Below are 12,634 nucleotides of genomic sequence, written 5' to 3'. Positions count from 1 at the left end.
TGTGCCACGTCTTCTCATTTAGTCGAGACTTCACAGAAACGCTGACTTGCAGTAGACCATTTTACCATCATTGCATAATCGTGCACATTCAATCAGCCATATTCATAGACAGACAGATAGACAAAAATATTGAAGACCAATTTGTGCATCCACAACAAGAAAAGCATTTTTCTTTTCATTGTTTCTTTTTCTTTTTTGTCTTTTCTTCTGGCCCGTTTTCTAAATGTCAACGGCCAAAGAAACCTTTGCTCTTCTTCCCCTGCACGACACCGATACCAACACCGACCACTCATACCCCACCGCACAGCGCACCATTAGCCTCAATAGGGACGGCACGCGTTCTGCAGTCGCTCTTACTCACACACGGTCTAACAGTCCCCGTACCCGGTCACCTCCATCACAGACTTCGCATCCATCTTCACAACCAACAACATCCCGCGCTAATCCCTATCAAAAACATCTTGCATTCACCTCGCCTGTATCGGTCTCGTCTTCAACCGGAGCAGGAAGTTTTGGCAAAGGATCTACGCCAATAGCATTAACTCCAGGATCTATTCGGAGCCAAGGACAAGACCAAAGCACCATGGCGTTAGGCAGCAGCAGTAGTGGCAACGGTGGAGGTAGTAGTAGCCAAGGATATCGTCATTCCAAATACAAATATTCTGATGAAGAGGATGAGGACGAGGAGCCTCTGCTGCTCCACAGTAGTACCTCCTTTGGCGGGGGCGCTGGAGTTATACATGGGAACGACAATGGTACTGGTTCTCAGGTAAAAAAAAAAAAAAAAAAAAAAAAACGATCTGATCGAATTTACTTTATGTACAAGGAATCATGATACCCTTTTAAATGCTCAAGGAAGAATAAGCTGCATGTTTTTTCCGGCAAAACAATCTCATCCCAATTGCAAGTGTTTGTACATGGCACTTTCTCTTTACCCTTCATCCTAACTATTCCCTTTCATCCCTGTCTGAAGTTCACAATTATCACTTCACCGCGAGACACCATATATTAAATGCCTCTTTTTCTGCTTTATGCTTTCCCGCTGTGCTTGTTAAAGCATCTGTAATTTGTCTGGAGCTCTTAATATTCTTTATTGGTGAATTTCTTTTCTTACGCAGTTTGTTATGCTCTCTATTTTACTGCTCGTTGTTTGTTTTGTGACGAACCTTCACCATTAAAAGGGCAAGGGTCCTAACCGACAGAAATTGTCAGCAATCATGGATGAACTCAAGCCTTCCAAGAATTCGAGGGCTGCTAAATCAAGGACCATAGACTTTCATGCATCAGGTAAGGAAGAAAGAACTGGTTCACTTGGTTTTGATAGGAGATGGCAGGGATGCACCCGTGATACGAATGAGACAATTCACGCGCTTTCTTTCTTGTGTTTGCGATTTTGTTCCAAATCGCTAGTCAAGGAGAAGAAAAAATATCCACCTAATGTTACACGCAATACAAAATACAACATTTTCACCTTCTTGCCTATAGTACTATGGGAACAGGTAACTTGTCAACATGTAGCCCATGAAGGATCATTGTAGTTTAGATACAACCCGACTCTCTTTAACGCAATATTATCCTTATTTGCAGTTCAAATTCTTTTTGAATCTGTATTTTTTACTCGTAGCGCTTTCACAGTTCATACCTGCGCTAAAAATTGGTACGTCTGCTGAGATTTAACACCTGGACCATATCAATCATTGCCAGAGTCTATTCTATGCGGCTGTAACAAAATTCATTATTGACGCTTAAAAATGTCTATACTGTTTTTATGCAATAGGCTACATTATTACCTATGTGGCGCCACTCTGTTTTGTTTTAGCAGTGACAATAGGCAAGGAGGCTGTGGATGACATGAAACGATACCGACGAGACCAGGAAGCTAATTCACAGCGCTATCAGAAGCTTACACCTTCAGGGTTTAAAATGGTCCCATCTTCAAAGATCAAAGTTGGCGACATGATTGTTGTCAACAAAAATCAGAACGTTCCCGCAGATATGGTCTTGTTGAGAACTACAGAAGAGTCAGGTGCATGCTTTATAAGGACAGACCAACTCGATGGAGAGACAGATTGGAAATTGCGATTAGCTGTACCGTCTTGTCAGGCTTTACCAAATGACGAATCGCTTTTGGAGTTGAATGCCTCGATTTATGCAGATTCGCCTCACAAGGATATTCACAGCTTTGTTGGAAATTTTACAAAGGAAGGCGATGGGCCCGTATGTGGATTGATTCTATTATTTTTTTATTGTGAGTATATTTTATACTAGCCATTGTTACTAAGGATTTCGTCAGCTGATTTATATGACTATTCGATCTGCTTGTTATGAATTAGGGTCCACATACAGAGTCGTTGAGCGTTGACAACACACTCTGGACGAACACAGTGGTGGCATCCGGAAATGCTATTGGCTTTGTCATCTATACTGGTAGAGATACGCGTGCTGTTATGAACACAAACCATCCAAAGACAAAGATCGGCTTGCTGGATACGGAAGTCAATCGCCTCTCAAAGGTAGATTGAAAATACGAGTGCTTGGTACTATCAACCAGCCATAGTAATGCCAAGATACAAATAGTGGCGCTTTCCTAATCACAGGATTACATTTTATAATAGATTCTTTGCGCATTCACCTTGACATTATCGTTGTCAATGATCGCACTTAATGGGTTTCAAGGCCTATGGTATATATACTTGTTCCGTTTCTTGATTCTCTTCTCATCAATCATCCCTATTTCATTACGTGTGAACCTGGATATGGGGAAAACTGTGTATGCATGGCAAATTATGAATGACAAGGAAATTCCAGGTACCATTGTCCGAACAAGTACAATTCCGGAGGAACTTGGACGCATTGAATATTTGTTATCAGATAAGACGGGCACTTTGACGAAGAATGGTATGGTTTTTCTATTTATGACTTTATCAATGGTTGATTCATGGTTCAAATATCTTTATCCGTGCTAATTCGTTATTACTTTTTACAAAACAAGATATGGAGCTGAAAAAACTACATATGGGGACTATGTCATACAGTGTAGATACAATGGATGAGATTTCAACACATTTGGACACTGCTTATTCCCAACACTGTAAGAGCCATTCTACGTCGTTTTGACCGGACGAACTTTTCGAATAACTTGTGGGAACATGCGGTCTAACACGAGATATCTGCTTTTGGGATTACTTAGCAAGCGGATTCAACAGGGCGCGTGGAGTTGCATCAGCTCCATCGCATGTTGGCGGTAACAAAGCTAGACGCGACATTTCTTCTCGTGTCCGAGATATCGTCCAAGCTTTGGCTGTATGCCATAACGTCACACCTGTTGAAGAGGACAACGGAAGCATCACTTATCAAGCTTCTTCGCCTGACGAGGTTGCCATTGTGAAGTGGACCGAGAACGTTGGGCTAACATTAGTTTTCAGAGACATCAATAATATCCACATCAGAAATTCTAACGGTGACATCTTTGAGTTCGAAATATTGCAGGTTTTTCCATTCACCAGTGAAACAAAACGCATGGGTATCATTGTCCGGGACTTGGCCACAGGTGAAATTACCTTTTACGAGAAGGGGGCGGATGTGGTCATGGCTAAGATCGTGCAATATAATGATTGGCTAGAAGAAGAATGTGGCAACATGGCTCGCGAGGGTTTAAGAACTTTGGTTGTAGCCCGGAAGAGACTCTCAGAGGAATTGTATCAGGAGTTTGAATCAAAGTACCATGTAGCTAAGACTAGTATCTCGGATAGAACCAACGCCATGAACGCAGTTGTTCACCAAGTCCTCGAACAGGAGCTTGAATTGCTTGGTTTGACAGGCGTCGAGGATAAATTGCAGGACGGCGTTAAGACCACACTAGAGCTATTGAGAAATGCTGGACTAAAAATCTGGATGTTGACTGGAGACAAGATCGAGACTGCGACGTGCATTGCTATTTCATCCAAGCTTGTAGCCAGGAACCAAAGCATTCACCAAATTGCCAAATGTAAGCTTTTGATGAACATGGGAAATCACGCTGCGACTCAGACGGTGGAATGTCAAAGTCAGTTATATCAATTTAATCTGACCATTTAACTTGCTTGTGATGACATGCATCATAGTAAAAAATCCATTGGATGCACAGGATGAGCTGGATTTGCTTAGAGGCAAGAAGGATTGCTGTCTAGTGATTGATGGCGAGTCAATCCAGCTTTGCCTCGACTATTTACGCGAGGAGTTTATTGAAATAACAGTTCGATTGCCTGTCGTTGTTTGCTGCCGTTGCTCTCCAACCCAAAAAGCTGATATTGCTCGTTTGATTAAGCAATATACAAAGAAGCGCATCTGCTGCATAGGTGATGGAGGAAATGATGTTTCTATGATTCAGCAGGCCGATGTTGGTGTTGGTATTGTCGGCAAGGAAGGAAAACAGGCGTCACTTGCTGCGGACTTTTCTGTCAACCAGTTCTCATATCTGACAAAACTTTTACTTTGGCATGGACGTAATTCATACAAGCGCTCAGCCAAGTTGTCGCAGTTTGTGATTCACCGTGGGTTGATTATTTCAATCATGCAAGCGGTCTTTTCGGCTATGTTTTATTTTGCACCTATTGCATTATATCAGGGCATGTTGATTGTAGGATATACAACCATTTATACCAACGCCCCTGTATTTTCGTTGGTATTAGATCGGGATGTTCCCGAAGATATCGCATTGTTGTATCCAGAGTTGTACAGGGATTTAACAAAAGGAAGATCATTGTCATACAAGACTTTCTTCAGTTGGCTTTTGATTAGTGTCTATCAAGGTAATGGACACTCTACCTGCCATTACTTTAAGAGTGAGAATGGATAAACAGATTGACTGATATCATGAGTATTTTTTTATTTTTTATTTTTTATATTTTGAATAGGCGGTGCGATCATGATATTATCCATTTGGTTGTTTGAGAATCAATTTGTGAACATCGTTTCGATCTCATTCACGGCACTAGTCTTGAATGAGTTGCTAATGGTTGCTTTGGAGATCAATACATGGCACCGGCTTATGATTGTGTCCGAGATTGCCACTCTTGTTATCTATGTTGTTTCAATGGTTTTCTTGCCAACTTATTTTGGTAAAGTTCCTGCTCAAAGCTGATGTGCTTCTGGTGGCACTTTTGGAAGGAATCTTTGTGTGTTCTTTCATTAGTTATTAACTTTTTTTTGCTTGTTTGTTTGTTTGTTTGTTTGTTTGTTTGTTTGTTTGTTTGTTTTACGAAGATTTGGACTTCATTCTGACGAAAACATTTGTGTGGAAGGTTGCAGTAATCACTATGGTGAGTAGTTTCCCACTCTATGTGATCAAGGCCCTTCGCCGGAAGTTCGCGCCACCAAGCTACTCGAAGTTGACAGGATAGGAGAACAGTTGAGGAATGAAAGATACACGAACACACATCCATTCACTGTCGTACAATAAAAATTTTAAACTGCATGTCAAATCATAAACGCAATCGATAGGCTCTGTTGCAGCACACCTCGAAGAGGTAGTCTAACCTATTATTCTCGGTTGTATTTTTTTACGAGGTCTTATTGTGCACATTAAGAAATAAAATCCTTGAAAGGTGGAGGTGCACTTCAACAGCATTACAGAAAAAAAGATCAATTTTTTTTTTTTTTTTTTTTTTTTGATACGTTTTTCTAATTTAAGTATAATAAGTACAGTATGGGCAATAAGATGATAAGGTGATTAATAACTTCCAATGGACCCATTAGTACAACTTGACGATGAAGGATAATAAAGGGTGATATTAATAATAAAATACAATATAATGGAAGGATAATCCCATTTTCACATCTTTTAGCTGCTACAATAAAATTTAGGATCTTACATCCTTGAGGATCGAGACTCTTTGGTACACTGCTCTCCTCTGCAAACAAACTAAATAGTCAAAGGACGGCCAACAGAAAAGGATAATACTATGCCCCAGATAAGAGATGGCGGTAGAAAGCGGTGTGAAGGAGTACATGGAGGAAGGTATAGAAGATAGGCGATAGTGAAGAGAAGCTAGACGGAAAAGACGGGAAGATGTATGGCTCAATTATTGATTGGATCGCCAAAGTACTTTTTTTTTTTTTTTTTTTTCCTTCGTGCTGTGCTGATGCATAATGGTATTCCAAAGAAGGATGCATTATTTTCCTTTCTCAAGGTTGTATTACGGACTATCTCTCCTCCTTTGGAATGGAAGCCACCTGAAGACTCATTCAGAGCTGAACAAACTCTAACAAAAGCTTGCATCAACGATACCTGCATCACTCCAATCAACAGGGTTAGACCCTAATTTATTACATTCACTGCATATATGATTGCTTATATGAAGTCTTCGATGCTTTTCATAGTCCCATTCTGACAATCCATACTCTGAATGGTCATGTGCAAAGCATTAATTTTAAAAAGTCTACAAAAGCTTATTTCATCAGTTGCAATTTCTATTTCGTTTAAAATCCTAGAAAAAATAGGTCACTTTGTCCTCGGTTGTGGTGTAGAGAACCTTGCTTTTCTTGAACCCATTGAACTGAGAAGCCGCAGTAATGGTATAAGCCCCCATGTTGTCAAAATAAAGCCAATCGCCCGCCTCCAAGAGTGGCAAATATGCCTTGGATGTGATACAATCAATGCTATCGCATGTTGGACCCCAGACGGAGGCGTAGCCATGGGGGATCGCGTCGCCCAACAGCAAAAGCTGCTTATCTCGATAAGCAAACTCACCGTTCCGGAGCAAAACCCGGGGCTCACAGACCTGGTGGTCAAACATAGTACAGTTAAAGGACCCATACACGCCGTCGTTAATGTAATACATATGCGAGGGGTCCTTTGAAGCATCCTTTTGTACATCCGCATTATTGTTGGAGCGAATAGTACGGCGAGCAATGACCTGTGTAGCCAGCGTAAAAGCTGATCCAACATAGTAGCGACCGGGTTCGGCAATCACACGAACTTCAGGCTCAAAGAGGGCGTCGATTGTAGGCCCTAGGATCTTGGCAATCTTCTCAAAAGTGATTCCTTCAGTCACGTTGGACGAGGGGAAGCCTCCACCGACATCTAAAAACTTGAAATCATAACCATACTCTTTGGCCTCGTCAAATACACGGCGAGCGCGAACGACAGCTTCACCGTAGGCATTCGCATCAAAGCATCCAGATCCTACATGGAAGCTGACTCCAATGACATCTAGCTCAAGTTCTTTTTGCGACTTGAAGCAAAGCTCTTGTAGTATCCAGGGGCGCTCCAAACTTGAGTCCTAACTTGCACAGTGACTTGGAGTCATCGGTAAGGATACGAAGAACCAACTGAGCCTCTGGATGGGATCGCTTAATTTTATGAAGCTCTTCTGTGTTATCAAAGGTCATCATGCGAACCTTGTTTGTGTACGCATATTTGACAAACGAGTCCTGCTTGCAAGGGTTGGCAAAAATGATTCTGGATGGGTTCACGTTCATATCCAGAACTTGTTGGATCTCATTCTTGGAAGCACAGTCGAACCCGATACCTAAAGAGGCCATTAGGCGCATCACCATTGGATCAGGATTACACTTCATGGCTACGTAAAAGGAAAGAAGACGTCATGAGATTGAACCCTCGAGGTAGTCAACTCTTATCAAAGAAAGAGAGACGCTAATGGACTCTGTCTATAACGGTTTCGGTGGAATAATAACATAAAGCTTAATCTAAAAAAAAAAAAAAAAAAAAAAAAACTTACCAAAAAATGGTTCAATGCGTGGTAGAAGAGCTTTCCAGCGCAAGTGCTGACAGTACACCTCGCCTAGATCAGCAATGTAAAATGCGTTCTCAGCCTCTGCATCCTCGCCTATTGGGTCAAAACTGCTTAAGTGTGTCTCAAGCATCTGAGAGACGGGTAATGTATGAAGTTTAGGTAACCCTCGAGCTGTGCCAGCAGACAACACCTTGATTCGGGATTTAAGGGCCCTCGCCAAAGTTTGTGGAACCAAGGTCGGAACCACCTCGAATTGGTTTCGCTGAAACGAAATGTCGATCATTACTGAAAAGGATAAAAAAATAAAAATAAAAAAGGATGGTGGGAAGAGCAATTGCTTTGGAGGCTTGAGGTGAGGGAAGGGAAATGAAAAGATTGAATACTGTAGGGAAGCCCTTCTTTAGTTTGTGCTGTTCTCCAAGCTTTGATTAGAACAAAGGACACCTGGGAAAAAAAAAGGCGGAAGTGGAGCTTCCCGATGTGCTTTTGGGCTCTTCTTTCAATTGAATAAGAACGTGAGGATTAAAATGTCAAAGGGCGTCTGAAAGACAAGTAGAGTAATTCAGACAAGACCCTGGGTTTCCGGGAGCCAAGGAGGCGGTCGCCGAAAGAGGTGAGACTTGAGGTTACTGTTGCGTAGCGCCGTGATGTTAACTAGCAAACCGAGCAAAGACACGGTCTGCTGAAAATTAAGGAATGGGTGGAGGCCCCTGGGTTCATTCTGATTAAAAAGAGACAAGTGTTTTGAAACTGAAGAATAAAAAGGCAAATAAAAGCGATGGAGTTGACAAAGGAGAGTATTAAAAAAAAAAAAAAAAAAAAAAAAAGGAGTAAAAGAGGGAGAAAAAACTTTTGAGTAAAATGAGATGAATGTTTTGCTGATGCAATTTCCAATGGAATGAGTAAAGAAAAAGTAGAGAAAGACTATGTATGATATTTATTGAAAATCCATTATCTCAGACAAACAGTGTGCATGCACCCTTCCTTCTTTGGTCCTGCTTCTAAACCAGTCTTTTTTTTTTTCAGATTCCTATAACGCGACATAAAATATCAGAAGCATATATATCGGTCTTATCATCGCATGTATCCCACTGTGGAATCTGAACCGAGTCAGCACAAATGAATAGGATACTTCTACATGCGCTATTATCGAGTATGATGATGGATGTGGCAAAGTCGGCATTGAAATTCTGTTATCTTGAGGGATTTTCACTTTTTTCTTTCTGATCCACCGTTGCGCTAATTTTTTTTTATTTTGGGGTTAAAACTGCATCACCTCTTGTACATTTCACAAAATTTCGAGATACAAATGTCTGTGCGTTTACAATGTTCATAAATAAATCTGTATATTTTATTGTAACGGCAGTCTATCAGTCTACCACCCAATCACGCTCATCAGCCCATAACCAAGTGTCACAACCGTCAAACAAGCTACCACACTGGATGGGACGCCAACTTTCAAAAAATCGCTGGTATTCAAATATTGCTGCCCCATTTCATCCTCCATCATAATAGCGTTCATGTTGGGGAAGCCAGACACAGGAAGTCCCATTGCACCAGAGCACATCAGTGCGGCCGACTATAGATCATGACAAAAAAAAAAAAAAGATTGAAGTATGAATGACATGGATGCGAAAGTAAATCAGAGAAGTAATAATAAAAAAAGCTTTTCAGACTAGACAAGTCCTAGCAGCTTACCATGACCAACAAGCGAGGGCGAGGATCAGGCAAGCTGGCCCCCACTTGTGCAACAATGGGAAGAATGATGAGTGCACCCACAGTGTGGGAAATAAATGTTGCAATTACTAAGACTAGAGAGGCAAATACACAGCATACTGCGAAAGCAGACATGTCGGTGACATATCCTTGAACTGCCTTCGCGATCATGAACAGTAATCCAGATGACTCCACAGCTTTACCCAATGCAATGCCTCCCATTGCAAGAATAATGACTGTCCATAAAAAGTTATTGAAGTCTTCTTTGGTGAGAACTCCTGTTCCGAAAAATGCCAACAGAGGAATAATAGCAATGAGACCCATATCCCCAAAGAGCCATTCAAGACGATGCTCAAAGCACCATAAGATAATGGTGATCAAAGTGACAGTACACACAAAAACTTGAGTTCCAGTGATGGGATCTTTAGTCGAACGGATTGTACTGATTGTAGGAGTGTTACTAGAAGGTTTGTAAACCCACAACAAAAGCGCCCAAATAGCAAGATCGCAAACAAGACACACCGGAAGGGCGACCAAGAACCATTCCAACCAGCTTGGTGCGGGTTTCATGTACTCAATCGCAATAATGTTTTGAGGGGAACTGATGGGCGAAGCCATTCCCCCAACATTGGAAGCCAGCGCAATACCGAGGATGAGGCACTTTGAAAATGAAGAACTAGGCGGGAGAGTTCGCAGAATTGGCTATCAAGAGAATGGGTTACTTGAATGAGCTTTTTTTTTTTTTTTTTTAATGCCTGCATGATCTTGCTTGTACGACAGGAGAGCTTAATATAGAAGCTTCGTCATACCTGAATCAAAGAAAAGCACAGGACAGGAGCCGCAACATTGCTAATCCACATACTGGCGATGGTGGCAACGAGCATATTGGCGAGGAGCACCGCACTAGGGCGTGTGCCTGCCTTCGAAAGCACGACAGTAGCCATAGCCTTAGCAATGTGAAATTTGCTCATGGCTGCAGCAATAGCGAAACCTCCAAGAAGCAACATAATCACCGGAGAAAACATGAGAGAAAAAATCTTTTTTGCTGCAGTATGGGAATCCAAACGCGCATGTTCTTCGTCATCTGTTCTCATGACTCGCAACATCACCACAAGGAGAGGAACCAATAATGATGTGACAAACAAGGGCATAGCCTGAGTAAAAGATGTATGCACCATTGACAAAGAGAGATATCACGTCAGTCGATAACGCAATTTGTGTACATTAACCCGTGGATGCAAAATCCAAATCTAGTTTTTCCTTCTTCTCTTCCCTTTCCGTCGGGCCAGAGCAACTTGACAGTTATAAACAATCGCTTACCTCTGTAGCCCATAGTAGCGAGGCAAAGATGAGGATCGCAAAACAATTTTGTTGTTCGGGACCTTCAAACAGCGGAACATAAAGAAGTACCGCAAAGACGGTACAGCACAAAGTCATCACAAGGAGATCACGCGAGATGAACTCTGGAAGCTCGAATCCCGCAATTGAGATAGGTTCTTTTTTAAGCGCAGATGAAGAGCGAACCCCAACGGCCTGACTCTTTCGTTCCATACCAATCATGTCTCGCCAGACCGTATTTCGTTCCCAGACCATATGCTCTTTAAGATGCATTCTAAGAGATTGTTTGGCTACATCTAGATCGCTATTCGTGAAAATGCGAGCATAAATACTAATGACCCTATCAATTTGCCCCTGTAACTTGGCGGTGGTCTCTTGCTTGAAAGGGTATGCTTGAAGGACAACTTCATTCATGTACATCCTTCTAGTGTTGTTCTCAGAGATTTTATCAAACTTTTTAAGGATTTTTGAGAATCCGGTGCAGTTCAACTTGGCGTACGTTTGGAGTTCCGACAGATTGACAAACATTTCGATGCAGTTATGGCGATAGCGCATCCTCTCGTGTTCCATCTCAGGATCAAACCACATGCTTTTAGCATCGTCATCATCATGCTCATCTTCATCATCATCCTCCTGAGCCTGTTCGTTGTGTGAAGGGATACTGATATCGTTGGCAGTAACTTCAGAGGGCTCGGTGCTATGTCCTCTGGTGGCAGATGCAGGATTAGGAACATGATCTTCGTCCTGTGAGGCCTCAAGCGCCGAATTGAGGACTGCAGCATTAGCATGAGCTACTGCTTCCTCATATCGGCAACTGCCGGTGCGAGTCAACGTCGATCTACGACTCGCCCTACTATTAGTGCGCGATCTGGTCCTGCGTGATCCCCCACTATTGGGTTTGGGATGCGTACAAGATCCTCCCAATCGAGAAGGAATTGATGGATCTACGGACTCGGCAAACTCAATATCTGAGGCAAGTGCCTCCACCTCGACATACAATTCACGTTCTTTTTTATAATAAAAGGTCAAGATCTTTTCCAACTCTTTGTCGAGAGCAGGCAGAAACATACTGTTGGCTCTCGCCTTGGCCTGTGCGCGTCTACTTGTCGAAAGTAGGCCAGATCGTTCATCAGGCTCCCCATGCCCTGATTCGACATCACTACCGGAAGGAGCGCCTGCGGCGACCAGATCCTTTTCTACCTGGTAGATGATCTTCTTCAAATTGTCATACCTATGAGTCCCATAGTATAGATGGTTAGCCCACATATTAAGCTCTAAATCATGTAAAACAAATATAGCAAAACCGGACACATACGCCAAGTAGTAATCAGCCCATTCGGGTACAACATTGAATTGCAACTGATGAGAAAACTTCATCCTGTCAGCAACAGTTGTCCCAGAGTCGGTGGCAAGGTTTTTGTGTCTGTAAGGGTATACTCAACGGATTTTGCAATACTGTGTATAGATGAGCAGGATGGCAAAAGTCTCTTTTCTCAGGAGAGTGGTAATGAATACACACAAGTTAAGAGATGGGAAAAATAAAAATAAAAAAAAAAAAAAAAAAAAAAAAAAAAAAAAAAAAAAAAAGAATGGCAAAGAAGGGTGAATATGGGAATGAGAGGATGGTATGAATGAGGAAAGAATGAATGAGAAAAATGAAACTTTCCATCGTGCAGTCAAGTCCAACAGAACAGATCAACAGACCCTTTTTTTCAAAATTTGTGCAATACAGCACACGACCAACAATAGTGGATGTGGCTATTGATTGATTTAGAAATCATAGGCTCACTCTATATTTGCAAGAAATCTTTCTCTCATAAATGCAGAGCTTGATGTTGCAAGAA

General features: G+C 41.9%; 4 protein-coding genes across 4 annotated transcripts; 2 read left to right on the top strand and 2 right to left on the bottom strand.

The window, feature by feature from the left end:
* Nucleotides 1-96: 96 nt before the first annotated feature.
* BCR41DRAFT_35184 (hypothetical protein) lies at nt 97-1,172 on the top strand. The gene has a single exon (XM_022023866.1). The coding sequence runs from the start codon at nt 224-226 to the stop codon at nt 833-835; it is 612 nt and encodes a 203-aa protein (XP_021882621.1). The 5' UTR covers nt 97-223; the 3' UTR covers nt 836-1,172.
* BCR41DRAFT_421184 (hypothetical protein) lies at nt 814-5,454 on the top strand. The gene is made up of 11 exons (XM_022029992.1): nt 814-1,287; nt 1,411-1,499; nt 1,588-1,657; nt 1,778-2,217; nt 2,334-2,513; nt 2,616-2,898; nt 2,993-3,091; nt 3,191-3,988; nt 4,104-4,790; nt 4,896-5,099; nt 5,245-5,454. Exons 1-11 carry the CDS (start codon nt 1,218-1,220, stop codon nt 5,379-5,381), a joined length of 3,057 nt encoding a protein of 1,018 aa, XP_021882620.1. The 5' UTR covers nt 814-1,217; the 3' UTR covers nt 5,382-5,454.
* Nucleotides 5,455-6,467: 1,013 nt separating this feature from the next.
* BCR41DRAFT_377420 (pyridoxal-dependent decarboxylase) lies at nt 6,468-8,019 on the bottom strand (the record flags this gene model as incomplete). Its single annotated transcript, XM_022027103.1, is given in 3 exon segments — nt 6,468-7,196; nt 7,216-7,562; nt 7,722-8,019. 3 exon segments carry the CDS (start codon nt 8,017-8,019, stop codon nt 6,468-6,470), a joined length of 1,374 nt encoding a protein of 457 aa, XP_021882619.1.
* Nucleotides 8,020-9,078: 1,059 nt separating this feature from the next.
* BCR41DRAFT_335057 (SPX domain-domain-containing protein) lies at nt 9,079-12,342 on the bottom strand. The gene is made up of 5 exons (XM_022021968.1): nt 12,106-12,342; nt 10,773-12,021; nt 10,262-10,606; nt 9,435-10,154; nt 9,079-9,315 (listed from the first exon to the last, which is right to left on the bottom strand). The coding sequence occupies exons 1-5, from the start codon at nt 12,165-12,167 to the stop codon at nt 9,112-9,114; spliced, it is 2,580 nt and encodes an 859-aa protein (XP_021882618.1). The 5' UTR covers nt 12,168-12,342; the 3' UTR covers nt 9,079-9,111.
* Between the last annotated feature and the right edge of the window lie 292 nt (nt 12,343-12,634).

The sequence above is a fragment of the Lobosporangium transversale genome (assembly GCF_002105155.1).
Source record: "Lobosporangium transversale strain NRRL 3116 chromosome Unknown BCR41scaffold_13, whole genome shotgun sequence".
In the NCBI taxonomy this organism is placed as follows: Eukaryota; Fungi; Mortierellomycota; class Mortierellomycetes; order Mortierellales; family Mortierellaceae; genus Lobosporangium; species Lobosporangium transversale.
This window is presented reverse-complemented; position numbering and strand designations above follow the sequence as displayed.